Here is an 18,023-nt window from a genome sequence, read left to right on the forward strand (position 1 = left end):
CGGGGGGAGGTTAGGGTTAGGCACCCCGAAAGGAGGGTTAGGGGGGTACAGGGGAGAGTTAGGGCACTTACCAGACCCAGTCAGGACGTAGACCCTTCAGGCTTCCGGTGTCGGTATTTCATCCAGAGGCTAATGAGCCGCTGGCATTACATACCGATTCTGTATATATAATTATTATCTTTATGTATATGGAGCCACAAGAGTTCCGGAGCACCTAACAAAGTACATAAACAAATAAGCAAAAACAAGAAAACAGTGACTTACAGTACAACAGCACTGCTCATGAAAGCCCTATTCTCTTATAGAAATAAATAATTCCCCTTTGTTCCTCTAAATCAGTTTCTGATTTCCTTAACACTGTCTTTCCCCATCTCAGATCATCAGCTGCAAGCTCTTCTCCATTAGTTAAACTTATTTGCTGTCATAAAGCCTCTACTTACCCGCAGAATTCTCAGTTCTTTTAATTGTCACCAACCTTGCACTTTTTGCATCAAATTCTCAACCCAAATTTTACAATCTTCTTACCATGGACAGACTGGGGCTTCAGACCAGCCCTGGCATGAATACATGTGAGCACGCCGAAAGTGTGCACTTGTGAAAAGGAGGCGTGACTTCGCCAGACGCGGTTTTTTCGCCTTGCCACGCACCTCCGTCTCTAAGTATCCCGACCAAGCAATGCGCCAGAAGGTGTAGCCAGGGTTTCAGCCCGGACCAGCCCATCAAGGCCATCGGCCCTTCTGGCATTTGCCAGAAGTTCCAGATGGCCAGTCCGGCCCTGCTTCTCCCCTGATCTGGCAGCACTACATCTTAACCAAATTCTATGAACAGCCCTTAATAACTTGACTTTAGCTTCTCTTTCCTCTCCACATCAACCACAATGTCATCTGTGGCACACTAAAGAAACACAATGCCATAGAAAACTTTCTAAGCAGAATAACATTGGAGAGCATCTTGTACTTCTAATGACTGTCATATATACTGTATCTACGATTCATATTGAAATGCTCTGGACACAGCCAAACAGACATACTTCCACTTTCATCTCTGTTAACCCGAGCAAATTTTAAATATCTTCTCAATACTCCCAAACTAACCTTTGTGACTAAAATCAGTGCTCAAGATCTTGCGTCATATTTTCTGGTCAATATAGATTTGATCTAATTGGATCATGCTTCCTCGATCGACAATTTATTCAATTCATTCTCTATACCCTCTTGCACCTTCTCTTCCTTTTATCCCCACACATGAAGATGAAGTCACTTCTCTCATTTAACTACTCTACTAGCTGTCCACTTAACCCTATACCATTACAGTTGATCCTTGGCTTCTGGGCTCATCCCAGCCTTAACTAAAATCTGTAATCTCTCGCACCCTGAACACTTAGGTGCAAATATCCTCTCTTGTGTATATCACACTTCATTACGTTACTATATAGTGTACAAATAGGGTAATGCCACTGCTGTACAAACTAGCATATGCTTCAGGTGTATGTCAGGAGTACCTATTCTGTATACCTTTCTCCATGTTAATGTAGAGAAAGCTTAGAGATATGCTTTCAGTGTTAGAGGTAAATGCCAAGTGACATTATGATCTCATGTTTTCAGGATTTCATGCATAGGTGACATGGCTGGGGAAGTATTTATCCTACAACATACAGTAAACTGTACACAATATAATAATGTAATAACATTTCATATATACAGTACTGTCTGGCTAATGGGCTGATTCGAAGGTGGGGCAGTGCTAATGGTTGTGTGATTGTTTGCTAAGCATCAAAAGTCTAGGAAACCAATGTGTGTGATGGCGTATGCATTTACATACGGCATCGCCATGACTTGAGACGGCATCTGCGATCCATTAGAGTTTCAGGGTGGAGACTGGGAAGTGTCCTGAAGTGATCGCAGGTGTTACGGGAGTGTCCATGGTCGTGTTACGGGAGTGTCCATGGTCGTGTTACGGGAGTGTCATGGGCGTGTTTTTAGGGGGTGTTATGGGCGTGTTTTGGGGGCTTGTTATGGGAGTGTCATGAGCCTGTTTAGCGCAGTTGAGCATTGCTCAGATATGCGAAGTGGGCGTTACAGGGTTCGCTCAGTCCGTCGCACAGAAGTACACAATAGGAGTGCTCAAAGTTTTGCACATGATTTGCGTCCAACTCTAAATCAGGCCCAATGTTAGCAATAAATGCAAAGTAGTATGTTACTTGTAAAATATAATTAAATAGAAACACAGAGTTAATATGAACATGTGCTGTATTTCTCCTTTTATGCTGTAGTCAAAATGGAAATATCAAGTATTTGTTTTGCATAAATAAATGTCTGTCTGCCTATGAACTGCTTCTGTGTGTTAAAATAAGGAAGTATTTGAGCTTATATTTAAAGTAAGAATCAGATGTACAGTTTATACAGCACTGAGTACACTCCTCTTCTCTAGGTGAGCATTTTGCACATTCCATTCATTTCGTTGAAACAAATGAAAATCATTTTACTTCTTTCTGGAAAGAAGAAGTGACTTATTTATTTTTTCTAGAAGAGGATGTGAAACTCCAGAGTTCAGTTTTACAACCTTGAACATTATACATATGAAAAAACAGTTATTCATATGAGGCAATTCTCACATCTAGGTGTGTTGATTTGAAATAAATGGGAGGAACCTGTTTATTATGTCCATGCAGGAAGGATCAGTCAAGCTGGCCATACACCTACACGACCAGCATAAGATCCGATTCATCATACGATTTCCCTACAATTCCCCAGAGCTCCCTGGCAGTCCCGGCAGCATGTTTGTTGTTTTTCTTAGCACAGGATCTGTCGTATGATCGATCCTGTGTTCATTAGGGAAACAGTCATTGAAATTACTTGAATTGCTACACGATGGATCGCATAAACAAAATAAACGGCACGATCTGCACACGATATGATGGAACATATGTGCTGTACATCTGATCATAAGATCTGATTATAGAAGCTGCGGGAGCGCGCATCGTATCTGATCTTACTAAACAAATACACGATTTTCACAAAATCCATCTTATGACTCATCGAAAATCGGGCAATCGGCCCGAAATCATGCAGGTGTATGGCTAGCATCACAATACAGAAATAGATCTGTAGATCTGCCACAGTTACAGCCCCCCGCCCTCTACTAAATATTCTCCTTACTAGCTGCAATAGGGACATGTTTTGAAATGGTTCTACTGAACTGAAGCAGCACGAGTGAAAGCAGTTCTAGTTAATGAGCAAGTTGAGCTGTCTGATAAATTACTTTAATACAGGCAGAGGTGAGTTAAGACTCTATGGAGCCCTAGGCAACATACTGGTTTGGGCCCCCTTACACCATTTGCTTGTAAAAATAAGGCTAGGGTTTTCCAGGTCTCTCATTGCCCATTTGGCTCCACTAGAGATTAGGGTGCTGAATGGATGATCCCATTTATATTTTAATATATAGACTGTTTTTAGCTAGAAACCAATAGAAATAAAAGCTATGGAAGCTGGTGCTAAGTAACAAAAATAACTGTATCAAAGTTAATATTCATTACTGTTCATTCATTACATGCATACTGTTAAGTGGCTTCTGTTTAAAATAAAGAAAATCACCTTATATAGATCACATCAGGTATGCCCTGATTTTCTGTGCATAAAATATTAGTAAAAGTGTGATAAAGCCACCAATTATAATAATCTGAATTTATGAGCCTACACAAGTAAGCTCATACATACCTAAGTGCTGAAATGCATATACAGTACCACAGCCACTGTTGACCATATGACAACTGAAATGCAGACAAGGCCTTATTTCAGTGGTTCCCAAACTTTTTCAGTTCAAGGCACCCTTAGGGTCTCCTTTATTTTTTCAAGGCACCCCTACACCATATTAATTACCTGTAGTACTTCCCTTTTATGTAGTACCCCCAATAGTACTGCCCATTATGCAATGCCCCCAGTAGTAGTGCCCATTATACAATGTCCCCAGTAGTAGTGCCCCTTATGCAAAGCCCCCTCAGTAGTAGTGCCCATTATGCAATGCCCACTATAGTAGTGCCACTTATTCAATGCCTCCAGTAGTAGTGCCCTTTATGCATTGCTCCTTGTAGTAGTGCCCCTTATGTAAAGACCCCTGTAGTACTGCCCTTCATGTAGTGCCCCCTGTAGTACTGCCCATTATACAATGCCCCCTGTAGTAATGCCCCTTATGTAAAGTACCCTGTAGTTGTGCCCTTATGCAGTACCCCTTGTAGTGCATCTTAGGCAGTGCCCCCACTAGTAACCCCCACAACCCTGGGCAGAACTAAACTGACCGAAGTTCACTCTGGGGACCGTTCCTCCTGCTGTCATGACTGCTGCCGCTGCGCTGACTGGATCAAGTAGGATGGGGAGATTTTCAGAGAAATTTTCGGGTCTGTAGATAGGAGATGGGGCTAAATGACATGAATCACGACATTTAGTTGGTAAATATGGTTTCAATACATCTTTTCATTTCTACAGTAACTCGTGGAGGATAATTTGTTTAAATCTAAGCTGTATTATACTGTATAATATATATGTGCCATCTCAATAGATATGTTTTGTCTGAATCTCTGTTAATATGACTCTGTTATATACTAAAAGTTTATGTTAATACTCTATGGGGGGGAATGCAATTAACCATTAAAAGTTTTGACAGGTGAAAAAGGGAGGTAGGTATTCAACTGCACTCTTTTTTTTTCACCCGACACCTTTGGTAACACCCGTTAAATGAACATGCTAAAGGGCGTTAACGCGGTTTAATGGGCGATGACATACAGAATCCGTGAAAAGTTCACAGATTCGTACGTTAGCAGGGTCGTGGCACCCGTTAACCACCTAGTTACCTGGGATTTTTTTTCCACTGTTTGTGCAGTGCTGAAAAAAAAATCCCTGATAAGAGCTGCACTTCTGGGCTAATTGAATAGCTTTGGGGGATCAATTAGATCGCAGTAAATTACCAAGGCTAATTAATTTCCTCCTTATGTAAGCAATATCCATGTGATTATTTTTGTATTGTAACACAGGTTTTGCACTAGTATAATTGCACAAGATGAAGAAGGAAATATTTACCATGGAAGAAATTTGGACTATCCCTTTTCTGATCTATTAAAAAACCTAACTATCGATTTGGATTTCATAAGGGATGGAAAGGTAATGTGCTCAGGTCCTAAGCTCTCTTTGTACACTGTTGTATGGAGAAGCTAGTTTGTAGCCTTATATTACTCAGTATAGAGAATCTACATATCTCACATATTATCGGAGTATTGAAATGTTATCACTTCTTTTCTAGTTTGCTTATACAGGAACCACCTTTTTAGGCTATGTTGGACTGTGGACTGGTCAAAGCCCCTACAAGTTTACTGTGTCTGGAGATGCAAGAGGTATATAGCAATGATCAAATTATTTGAATTTAGAAATAGCACAAATGTATATTTCTTGTTTTGAAAGGAGATGTGCTAAAATCAGTATATACATTAAAAAAATAGTGGTTTGAAAAGTTGCATTTAAATGTTTAAATATAGAATAAAAAAAAAAAAAAAAAACAGAAACTAAAACAGACAAGTTAAAACTGTTCTTTGTATTCATTTGTTCTCTACTTTCCTTTGCCCTACATTGATTAATATGCCACTTTTATTTGATTCTGAAATGTGGCTTATACAGTACTTGGATGTTTATGAATCATGAAATAAATCATTTAAATACACTTTCTAGGTCCAAATTTATTATTTTAGCCCTAACAAAATAATTCGACCCTTTCTACTTCAGGGTCCATAGGGGGTCCACAGGGTTGACCTTGGGGGTATAGCTTGGATCTGGATCCACGGGCACCATACAGTTAAAGCTTTAGCTCCCAGGATGCACTTGGGTCCTCCTCTATACCCCGCCCCCAAGCCACAGGCACCTCAGTTTCAGTTTGGTGCCGGCCGAAGTCGGTTGCACTGTGCAGTGGGGCTGCAGCAGCCCCATAGCTTTATTTTTACAGAAGAAAAGTTTTTTATTTTTTCTCTCGTGTTTTACACTTAATGCGGCAGCATAGGACTGTCCTTCTGGACGTCCACGCTGCCGCTCCAACACCCCGCTGGCGCTGCGACGCCAGTATTGCTCTGGGGATCGCAGCGGGACCCCGGAGTTAGTCCTAGCATGGCTCCGGGACCTCCCTCTGACTGCTGCCGGACTCTACGGGGAACAGGCAAGCCGCGAGCAGCGCTCTTAGTGCCGCTCGCGGGGATAAATGCAGTCAGTTGCCGCCGCTCTCTGGGGACAGACCGGCGGCGCTAGTAGCGGCGGCGGGCTCCCCCTCATGCAGGCATACCCCGCGCTCCGCTGGACCACCAGGGTATAAGTTCCGGGGGGGGACCGGCATCCCTGGGGTTAAATACTAGCCAGGGGAGGCAGCCTTCCCTGGTTTAGCGGCTCCTCCCCTCAGCTCAGCGCGCCTTTTCTCATGTGTACTGGCGTCGCTGAGCTGCTCCTCTGCTGGCCACTCCTCCTCAGAGCTCTCCGGCTATAACGCAGGCTCCCAGGCAGGTGCATGGTCAGGTCCCCCTGTGTACCTCTCCCCACCAAAAGGACAGTGTACACGGCGCTATAACTCCCCCCAGACACTGAATCTGGGTGGTTGAGGGTAGTGATTGGTGCAGTAAGTGCAATCTTCCTGCATTGTATGTGACTTTGCTAGTGCTGCTGTCTGTACTTATTTTCTAATTGCTGTCAGCTTATGTCTATCCCTCTGCTTCTCCTACAGCCCGAAGGTGTGTGGGGGAGGGGCGTTTTTCTATTAAGCTCACTTTTATAAATCATGTATTTGTGAGGTCAGTCACATACTGTTGTGTGCTACACAGTACCATATTTTTGGGCCTGTTTGTGTTGCATGCTGGTGAGTGCGGGGGTGTTAACACCGTATGTCCTCTGCTGATAAGTATTTATTGCATAATTACTGTATCATGTCTGATGAGGAGACTGAGCACTCCGGGGCTCCTGTGTTGCTTTCCTGCAGACGCTGTTCTGCTGGTGTTAATGGGGGGGATTTATCTCAGGATGGTCTTTGCGGGCAGTGCCAGCTGGCACCAGGCCCCTCTATACCCCCTATGCAGCAGGACCCCCTTGGGCGATGTTTTCACAAGTGCTGACATCTATTGCAGATGTCGATCCCTACAGTGACCCCTTCTGGGGCATTGTCCCAGCACTCTATCTCCCATTCCCCGGATATTCCGCAGGTATTGCGGTCTCCCTCCGGGGCCCAGACTGTGAGACAGTATTCGGGGCTGCCTGTGTATGTCCAGCCTCCCCCTGTATCACAACAGTCTGTAGTGCCTTTTCATCTCTCCAACTCGGTACAGAGTTTGGCGGCCTCATCCTCAGCTTTTCAGTCATTTTTGCAGGGTGATGTGCCACAGAAGGCGACCTAGCGGCCTGTTGTGAGTTTACTCACTGCGCAGGTATCAGAATCGGATGGAGAGGTCCATGAGGATTCTGATTTGGGTGCTGTGGGACAGGAGGTTGAGCCTAGGTCCTCCATTAATGTTCCAGCATTAGTTAGGGCGGTGCGGGCTATTCTCAATATAGAAGAGGAGGCACCAGTCCCTAAGTCGAAGTTTCCTGACTTCAAGAAAGCAAAGGTTACTTCTAATGTGTCTGTCCGATCAGTTGGCGGATCATATGTCGGCGGCCTGGCAATTACCTAGCAAGAGATTCCAACCGCAGAAAAGGTTGGCTTCTCCTTATCCCTTTCCTGAGGATCATTGCAGGAAATGGGAGACTCCACCGGCGGTGGATTCACATGTCACTCGCTTGGTTAAAACCGCTACGCTACCATTGCCGTCTATTTCCTCTTTAAAGGATCCAACATACAGGAAAGTGGAGATTTGTTTGAAGTCCATTTACTCGCTCTCCGGAGCGGTGGTGCGCCCGTCCATGGCCATTTCCTGGGTGGCTAAAGCCATTGAGAACTGGGCCAATGCCTTGGAGGATTCTCTTACAGACGATGTTCCGGATGTTCAGAGAGCATTAGTGGCACAAATGAGGGATGCCGCTTCCTATATTGGGGAAGCGTCATTGGACGCAAGCATGTTAACCTATAGAGTTTCGGCTGCGGCTGTGTCTGCTCGGAGATCCTTGTGGCTGCGGTCCTGGAGGGCTGATGCGGACTCTAAAAAGGGTCTGGAGGTTTGCTATTTGGTCCAGATTTGGACAAAATAGTGGATACCTTGGCTAAGTCCAAGTCTGCTTTCCTCCCTTCGGCTTCTGCGCCGGCTAGGGTGAGGAGCACTGCCGTTCGATCCTTTCGGGTTCAGGGTAAGGCCATGGGCCAGTCCTTCCCGAGACATTCAGCGACCAAAGCCTCATCCAAACCCAAGAAGCATATGGAATGCTTGGCGCCCCTCTTCCAAACAGGAGGATAAACCTGCTGCCTGACGGGACGGGCCTCTCCCTGGGGGACCCCAGAGTGGGAGGCCGACTTCTCAGATTCGCCCAGTGTTAGTTCAGTACCACCATGGATGCTTGGGTTCGAGAAGTAGTCTCTCAGGGGTACGCCCTGTCGTTTCGGTGCAGGCCGCCCCACCAATTTTTTTGCACGAGTCCTTCGCTGGACGAGTCCAAAGCTTCGCCTCTCTGTTTCTGGTGCAGAGACCCAATGGGTCTCATCGCCCTATTCTGAATTTAAGGTCTCTGAATAAGTACCTCAGAGTTCCCAGGTTCAGGATGGAAACATTGCGGTCCATCATCCTGGCGATGGAACCAGGGGACTTCATGGTCTCCCTCGATATCCAGGACGCCTATCTCCATGTGCCCGTGGCACCGGGACATCAGCGGTACCATCACTACCAATTTTGGGCATTGCCTTTCGTTCTTTGCACGGCTCCGAGGGTTTTCACCAAGGTGATGGCAGTCATGGCTGCCCACCTTCGGGGTCAGGGTATACGGCTGCTGCCGTACCTGGACGATCTGCTGCTGCTGGCGAGTTCCCCGGAGGTGCTTCTTCATCATCTACACCTGACAATTGCTTGTCTTCAAGCACATGGGTGGTTAATAAATTGTTAGAAGTCGTCTCTGATCCCATCTCAACGGATGGTCCATCTGGGAGCACTTCTGGACTCCAGTCAACAAAGGATTTTCTTGACTCTGGAAAAGGTATCCTCCCTACAACTGAGGATACACGGTTGCCTAAGCAGTGGCAGGGTGTCAATACATTCGGCAATGAGTCCTGGGGTCCATGGTGTCGGCATTCGACATGGTGGAGTTCGCCCAGTTCCATTACAAACCCCTGCAGGGGCAGATTCTTGTGGAATGGAACGGGTTGTCCCGCCGGATCCGATCCCAGATGCTGGTATTGTCCCCGGAAGTGCGCCGGTCCTTGGCGTGGTGGCTGCAGTCAGCTCATCTTAGCCAGGGTCGCCCCTTTTGGATTCTGGACTGGGTTCTGCTCACGACAGATGCCAGTCTCCGGGGCTGAGGGGCAGTGACCGGCTCGTTGTCTCTTCAGGGCCATTGGTCGGCGGAGGAGGCCGTCCTTCCCATAAACATTCTAGAGCTACGGGCAGTGTACCGTGCTCTTCTGGCGTCAGGCACCGTTCTCGGAAGAGCAGTTCAGGTGCGATCAGAAAACGCCACCACCATGGCATACATAAATCACCAGGGAGGAACTCGCAGTTGAGCTGCGATGTCGGAAGTGTCCCAAATCCTGACTTGGGCGGAGTGCCACCTTCCAGCAATATCGGCAGTCTTCATCCCAGGAGTCCTCAATTGGGAGGCAGACTTCCTCAGCCGTCACGACGTGCATCCCGGGGAATGGTTGCTTCAACCAGAGGTGTTTCAACTTCTCGTGGACAAGTGGGGACTGCCGGAATTGGACCTGATGGCCTCTCGTCACAAAAGTTACCCATATACGGCTCCAGGACAAGGGACGCGGGCGCAAGCCTAGTGGATGCGTTGTCAGTGAAATGGTCGTTTCACCTAGCGTATCTGTTTCCTCCAATCTCCCTGCTCCCTCGGGTACTCAGAAAGATCAAACGGGACGGAGGCACGTTTCTGCTGGTGGCTCCAACTTGGCCCGGATGTCCTTGGTACTCCGTTCTCAGGGGCCTGTCTGTAGACGCTCCGTACCTTCTGCTTCAACGTTGGGATCTGCTGTCTCAGGATCCCTGCCTTTACCCGGATCTGGGTCGACTGTCTTTGATGGCATGGCTCTTAAGACAGCCGTCTTAAGGTCCCGGGGCTTTTCAAGCTCTGTCAACAGTACCATGCTTAGGGCATGTAAACCTGCCTCTGCACGGATTTACCACAGAGTGTGGCACACTTACTTTCAATGGTACGAGTCTAGAAGCTATGACCCTCAGGTGTTCAGAGTTTCTAGGATATTGGGATTTCTGCAGTCAGGTCTTGACCTGGGCTTACGGCTTGCTTCCCTAAAAGTTCATGTATCGGCCCTGTCAGTGTGGTTCCAACGAAGGATTGCCTCACTGCCTGACGTTCACACCTTGTTCCAAGGTGTGCTGAGGTTCCAGCCTCCAGTGGCTCCGTGGGACTTGGCGGTGATTCTTCGGGTCCTGCAGGGACCTCCTTTTGAGCCTGTTGAGTCGGTTGACCTCAAGTGGTTAACACTTAAGACTGTGTTTCTCCTGGCTCTTGCTTCGGCCAGGAGGGTATCCGAGTTGGGGGCACTTTCCTGTAACCCCCCCTTCCTGATTTTTCATCAGGACAGGGCTGTGCTTCGCACCCGTCCTGAGTTTTTGCCTAAAGTAGTCTCTAAGTTCCACATAAATCAGGAACTTGTGGTACCAGCTTTTCAGGCTCCGGGTCTTACGGCTGGTGAGGCTTCGCCGGACGTGGTCCGGGCTCTCAGAATTTATGTTGAACAGACGGCCTGTGTTAGGAAGTCCGATTCGTTGTTCATCCTCTTTGTTGGCAGGCCAACCCCTCTTATGGAAACCAAACAAACTTTAGCCCGTTGGCTTTGTTCTGTTATTGGGGAGGCTTATATACAGGAACCTTTGCCTGTTTCAGTCTCGGTTAAGGCTCATTCCACTCGGTCTGTAGGCCCTTCTTGGGCTGCTAGACGTGGTGCCTCCGCTGTTCAGCTGTGTAAGACGGCCACTTGGTCTTCAATTCAGACATTTTTGAGGTTTTATGCGTTTGACACCTTTGCCTCTCAGGATGCATCCTTCGGGCGCAGGATTCTCCTTTCTGCTCAGGAGCATCCCCGCCATTAGTTGAACTGCTTTGGGACATCCCCAAGGTCAACCCTGTGGACCCCCTATGGAACCTGAAGTAGAAAACAAGAGATATGGTAAGAACTTACCTTTGTTATCTCTGTTTCTACGAAGTCCATAGGGTCCACAGGGCGCCCGCCCTGACGCACCTGGCTTCAAATGGGCTGTGGTACTGGTCACCGGTGTTTCCGTCTCCCATTTCTGTGAGTATGGTTTCTTGTGTGTTCCAGTCTTCCTTCTCTCTGTTTAGTCTCCTCCTTCGGCCTAGGCTACTTACCAACTGAGGTGCCTGTGGCTCGGGGGCGGGGTATAGAGGAGGACCCAAGTGCATCCTGGGAGCTAAAGCTTTAACTGTATGGTGCCCGTGGATCCAGATCCAAGCTATACCCCCAAGGTCAACCCTGTGGACCCTATGGACTTCGTAGAAACAGAGATAACAAAGGTAAGTTCTTACCATATCTCTTGTTTTTCTTCTTTGCACGCTGAAATGCCCAAGACAAGTAGAGACACATGTACAATGTTTGTCAATCACTGCATGAATGATGCCTAACTGTGTAAGAACCTGATTGGTCCATCACAGGCCCCATTTTAAGGATGCTTGAAGAAAGTGCACCGATATCAAAAGGACGTCTAGGACCACTAAATCCCAAAATAGAAGTTTTACAGGTTTGTTATGTCCCTTACGACAGGAGACTGCAAAACCTCCCACATCCTTAGGTCAGAGAACTGATCGCATCTGAGGTCAGAGCTGAGACTGAGTTGCTCTGACATCAATGGCCCTGCACCTGTTTGCAGGGATTCAGAGAGGGTGGTTGTGTGGGTACAGGGCATCTTTACAGGCCGAGGGTACAAGGGAGGCGTAACAACACTACCCAAGATGCCATACGCCCCTCAGAACCGGGTTGCGCACACTATACTCACTAAGTTCAAGACAGGACATGGCAGCGTCCCACCTACCAGAGCCTGCCCAATGTCCAAGAGGGCTGCCTATTTGTGAATGAAGCAAACAACTCTACAGTGTATCAACAAAGTAAGTCTGCATAGCTGGAAATCACTATCAAGATCACTAATAACACTTGTTATTATCATCCTTTATTTGTCTAGGAAGGGATCCACAGCACCACACAAAGTGCATACAAAAGTACAATACAAACATTAACAGGACAAAAACAATATATTCATGGCAGTCCCTAATACACATCTATTCAAATATAGTCACTATTACTCTAAATCCAGCACTGGCATAACCTTCACTCCAGTTGATGGGTGCTTGGGATACTGGTGGTCAGAATCCTGATGCTGGCATCCCAACGGGGTTAGAATTCCAACACTTGTCGGCCAGTATTCTAACCCCCCGCCCTCTCCCTACCCTAACCTACCTCTCTCTCTATCCTAACCCTCCCCGGTGCCTGACCCTAACCTCCCCACACCCTAAACAAAACCCTCCCCCTTAGTGGCTAATCCTCTCCCCAACCCCGCTACTTACCTTTTGGGATTGTGACAAGTGTCGGAATTCCGGCGCTGGCATTCTGAGCACCAGAATCCCCGCGGTCGGGATATTGACCGCATCCTGCAGCAAACAGGTTCAGAGCCACCGATTACATAAACAATACCAAGGGAAGTGAGATGATAGCCTACAGTATATTTGGTGCTGCCAGATATGGATGACACAGAGGTGTTAGTCATTGTGTAGTGATAAAAGGGGTGGGTTAGGAGGAAGCCAGTAGGCATTGACAAAGTAATGGGTTTCTAGAGCCTGTTTGAAGCTTTGAAAAGAGGAGGAGAGTCTAATAGGGAGATCGAGTGAGTTCCAGTGGTGAGGAGCAGCACTGTTCCAAAGGCAGGAATGGGAACAGGTGATCCTTTAGGAAGAGAGGCGACGGTCATTGGCAGAGCAAAGTTGGTAGCCAAGTTGGGAAGGGAGATGAGGTACAGTGCATCCGGAAAGTATTCACAACGCTTCACTTTTTTCCACATTTTGTTATGTTACAGCCTTATAACAAAATGGAATAAATTCATTTTTGTCCTCAAAATTCTACACACAATACCCCATAATGACAACATGTAAAAAGGTTTTTATGAGATTTTTGCAAATTTAATTAAAGAAAAAACAATAAGAAATCACATGTACATAAGTATTCACAGCCTTTGCTATGAAGCTCAATATTAAGTTCAGGTGCACCCTGTTTCCACTGATCATCCTTGAGATGTTCCTACAGCTTAATTGGAGTCCAACTGTGGAAAATTCAGTTGATTGGACATGATTTTGAAAGGCATACACCTGTCTATATAAGGTCCCACACTTGACAGTGCATGTCAGAGCACAAACCAAGCATGAAGTCCAAGAAATTGTCTGCAGACCTCCTAGACAGGATTGTCTCGAGGCACAAATCTGGGGAAGGGTACAAAAAAATCTGCTGCTTTGAAGGTCCCAATAAGCACAGTGGCCTCCATCATCCGTAAATGGAAGAAGTTTGGAACCACCAGGACTCTTCCTAGAGTTGGCCGGCCATCTAAACTGAGCGATCGGGGGAGAAGGGCCCTAGTCAGGGAGACGATCAAGAACCCGATGGTCTCTCTGTCAGAGCTACAGCATTCCTCTGTGGAGAGAGGTGAACCTCCCGAAGGACAACCATCTCTGCAGCAATCCACCAATCAGCCCTGTATGGTAGAGTGGCCAGACGGAAGCCACGCCTTAGTAATAAGCACATGGTAGCCCATCTGGAGTTTGCCAAAATGCACCTTAAGGACTCTCAAACCATGAAAGACAAAGATTGAACTCTTTGGCGTAAATGCCAGGCGTTATGTTTGGAGGAAACCAGGCACCGTTCATCACCAGGCCAATACCATCCCAACAGTGAAGCATGGTGGTGGCAGCATCATGCTGTGGGGATGTTTTTCAGTGGCAGGAACTGGGAGACTAGTCAGGATTAAAAAAAAAGAATACAGCAATGTACAGAGACATCCCCGATGAAAACCTGCTCCAGAGCGCTCTTGACCTCAGACTGGGCCGACGGTTCATCTTTCAGAAGGACAACGACCCTAAGCACACAGCCAAGATATCAAAGGAGTGGCTTCAGGACAACTCTGTGAATGTCCTTGAGTGGCCCAGCCAGAACCCAGACTTTAATCCAATTGAACATCTCTGGAGAGATCTGAAAATGACTGTGCACTGACGCTTCCCATCCAACCTAATGGAGCTTGAGAGGTGCTGCAAAGAGGAATAGGCAAAACTGCCCAAAGATAGGTGTGCCAAGCTTGTGGCATCATATTCAAAAAGACTTGAGGCTGTAATTGTTGCCAAAGGTGCATCAACAAAGTATTGAGCAAAGGCTGTGAATACTTATGTACATGTGATTTCGTAGGTTTTTTTTTTATTAAATTTGCAAATATTGCAAAAAAACTTTTTACACGTTGTCAATATGGGGTATTGTGTGTAGAATTTTGAGGACAAAAATTTATTTATTCCATTTTGGAATAAGGCTGTAACATAACAAAATGTGGAAAAAGTGAAGCGTTGTGAATACTTTCCGGATGCACTGTAGATGGGGACAGGATTGGTTGAAGGCTATTTTGTTAGAGAAACGTTTCCACTTCTAAAATGAGTTAAATTGAAAGCAGGATATATTTAGTTAAGTATAAAGGCCCTCATTCAGACCCACTCGCAAGCGGGCGCACGTACGTTAGGCGTACGTACAAAAATATTTAAATTCAATGGCTCGCTCGTATTTTCGTTCGCATCTAAAATTCCTCCCTAAACTCTGACGACCCCTCCTCTAACTAACGAGCGTGCGAAATAGCGAGCGTACATCCCCGAAATGGCTTGAAAGGAACGCACGCACACGTATAAACAGGAAGTGGCCTTGTCAGATGTCGATTACCTGCTCCTTTATTCTGCCTACCTCCATCAATCGTATCATGCCAATCAATGTATCAATTAGCTTAATTGTTTGTTTTTTTTCAACACAATGCAAGAAACTTTACTCTTGTCCGTGTTTGTGTTTACCCGCAGAATACGTACGGATGAAACATTCGCTTTTATTGTTCAAAAAACATGTGAACCACAATTAAACAATTGTACTATTGCTGTGGATCCCCGCATATTTCCCTGGGTTCATTTCTTTATTTAAATTTGCTTACGCATGTCACTGCATCAAGCCTATCCTAACTCTCCAGAGATTTCTGGCCCTGTCGAACACATGACTCATACACTAACCAATAAAATTGCTCCTGTTAATTTCCAAAATACATTAGCCAATCAGAAAATTTTTACACACTTTATCAAAAATGATTTTTAAGAAAAACACCATTGCCATCATGAGAGCCTCCGCATTCACCAGGCGTGAGCTGCTGGTGCTTACGGAGGTCATGGATCGCCGGATCACCAGCCAGCCTCAACCCATGACCAACCGGCAGAAGCGCTCCGCGTATGCGGAGGTACGGTCCCGCCTGCGGTCCTTCGGCTCACGCCGCAACATCGGGCAGCTGGAGCGCAGGTGGTCCGACCTGCAACGGCGAACGCCCCGCTTGCTGGCATGCTTTCGCATGCAGATCCTGGCAAGTAAGTGTTATGTATTGTGGTTTTAATGTTTGTGTTTGTGGGGCAAACTGCGTGTGCATGTTTTCCTGTCTGTTCTATTTATTATTTGTACTCATATCTGCGTGTGCATGTTTTCCTGTCTGTTCTATTTATTATTTGTACTCATATCTGCGTCTGCATGTTTTCCTGTCTGTTCTATTTATTATTTGTACTCATATCTGCGTGTGCATGTTTTCCTGTCTGTTCTATTTATTATTTGTACTCATATCTGCGTCTGCATGTTTTCCTGTCTGTTCTATTTATTATTTGTACTCATATCTGCGTCTGCATGTTTTCCTGTCTGTTCTATTTATTATTTGTACTCATATCTGCGTCTGCATGTTTTCCTGTCTGTTCTATTTAATATTTGTACTCATATCTGCGTCTGCATGTTTTCCTGTCTGTTCTATTTATTATTTGTACTCATATCTGCGTCTGCATGTTTTCCTGTCTGTTCTATTTATTATTTGTACTCATATCTGCGTCTGCATGTTTTCCTGTCTGTTCTATTTATTATTTGTACTCATATCTGCGTCTGCATGTTTTCCTGTCTGTTCTATTTATTATTTGTACTCATATCTGCGTCTGCATGTTTTCCTGTCTGTTCTATTTATTATTTGTACTCATATCTGCGTCTGCATGTTTTCCTGTCTGTTCTATTTATTATTTGTACTCATATCTGCGTCTGCATGTTTTCCTGTCTGTTCTATTTATTATTTGTACTCATATCTGCGTCTGCATGTTTTCCTGTCTGTTCTATTTATTATTTGTACTCATATCTGCGTCTGCATGTTTTCCTGTCTGTTCTATTTATTATTTGTACTCATATCTGCGTCTGCATGTTTTCCTGTCTGTTCTATTTATTATTTGTACTCATATCTGCGTCTGCATGTTTCCCCTCTATTTCTGATTTTTTAATTCTACTGCTATTTTTTTTTGTTTTTTTTTTTGTTTGGTTGCCCGGATTTGTCCATAAACTAAACGCAATTTCTTTGACATATTTTAGGGGGACAGCCAAGACTCCGCCGTCAACGTCCGTCCAGACGGCGTTCCCGCCCACTCTCCCCAACCCCCAGCCAACACTCCATCCGAAATCTTTCCCCTATTCCCCACTCCTCCCCAGACCCTCTCCCGGAAATGTCGGGCCTCCTTCCCCTCCGTCCCACTTCCCCCTCTCCTCCACCCACCCCTCTTCCAATTACCCCCTCCCCGGAGTCCAGCATAACTCCGCCCCATTCTTTGGGGAATGACGGATCCTCCGAGGAGGATCATGGAGGTTTGGCCGGAGCTCCCGATTTGTCTCCCGGTATGTTTTTTTAATTTTTTTTTTAAAGCACAAACTGTTTGTATGTAATCATGTGTCGTGCCTTTCTTCGTGTTTTTGTGGCTTGACTTTTGTTGATTGTGAAGGTTTGCCTTTACCTCTTCCTGGTGATTTAAGCATACACATATCATACCTGTGGGAATTTGTACCTAGGCCTTGTATTTTTGCCAGCCCACCCTTTTTATTTCTGTTTTTGGGTTTAGGAGTGATTTGGTTTTTTTTTTTAATTTTTCTGTGGATTCCCTATTGTTGTATTAACCCACACACTTTTCTCACCCACAGAGGAACAGAGGCGTCGGCAAGAGGTGGCGGATGTTGTGGGGCAGATGCGCCAACATGTAATCGGCCTTCTGGTGGCCCTCGACCGGCTGTCTGGCCTCCTTCGGCATTAGATTTTTTTTTTTGGTTCTATTTTCCAAATAAATTTATTAAGACAAATATACGTTGTGGCTCATTTTTAAAAACCAAAACCAAGATAGTTTAGCCTGACATAAGTAGACTGTTCCTGCAAGGATTTCCCTTTTTTAAAAGTTAGATTGTGTTTTGTCTTTGTATGTCAAACAGACACCAGAAACACATAACAGTAACAATGTCATTTCCCTTTTTGGGTGTAGTGTCAATTACAGATTTCTACATTTTCCAGGTTCCTACTTGGTGCGCAAGCTGCTTAGGCCAATCTTACAAATCCCAAGGTTGGGCCAGGCTTCCTTTTGGTGTGGATTGGGAAGCTGAAAACATATTTCAGTTTTGCTCAACTGGCGTCAGTACTGGTTTACCCCTTAGTCAAATGTAACTTGTGTTAACCTGGTTACACTTGCTGTTAACGTCCCAAAAAAGGAAGACCATTTCACTCTTCAAACATTTATTCACAACATAACAGAGAAAACAAAGTGGTCACTCCCAAAAAA

The 18,023-nt window shown here is 45.7% G+C and overlaps 1 protein-coding gene across 1 annotated transcript in view; it reads left to right on the plus strand.

The window, feature by feature from the left end:
• Positions 1-18,023, plus strand: part of LOC148477657 (N-acylethanolamine-hydrolyzing acid amidase-like) — a 43,999-nt gene that overhangs the window by 8,103 nt on the left and 17,873 nt on the right. The window contains exons 3-4 of the mRNA XM_088456413.1: positions 5,027-5,153; positions 5,293-5,383. Of these exons, the coding sequence (XP_088312539.1) occupies positions 5,027-5,153; positions 5,293-5,383 (218 nt within the window). The remainder of the gene's footprint in view (positions 1-5,026; positions 5,154-5,292; positions 5,384-18,023) is intronic.

The sequence above is a fragment of the Taudactylus pleione genome, unplaced genomic scaffold (genome assembly GCF_031769625.1).
Source record: "Taudactylus pleione unplaced genomic scaffold, aTauple2 ptg000703l, whole genome shotgun sequence".
NCBI classification, from domain to species: Eukaryota; Metazoa; Chordata; class Amphibia; order Anura; family Myobatrachidae; genus Taudactylus; species Taudactylus pleione.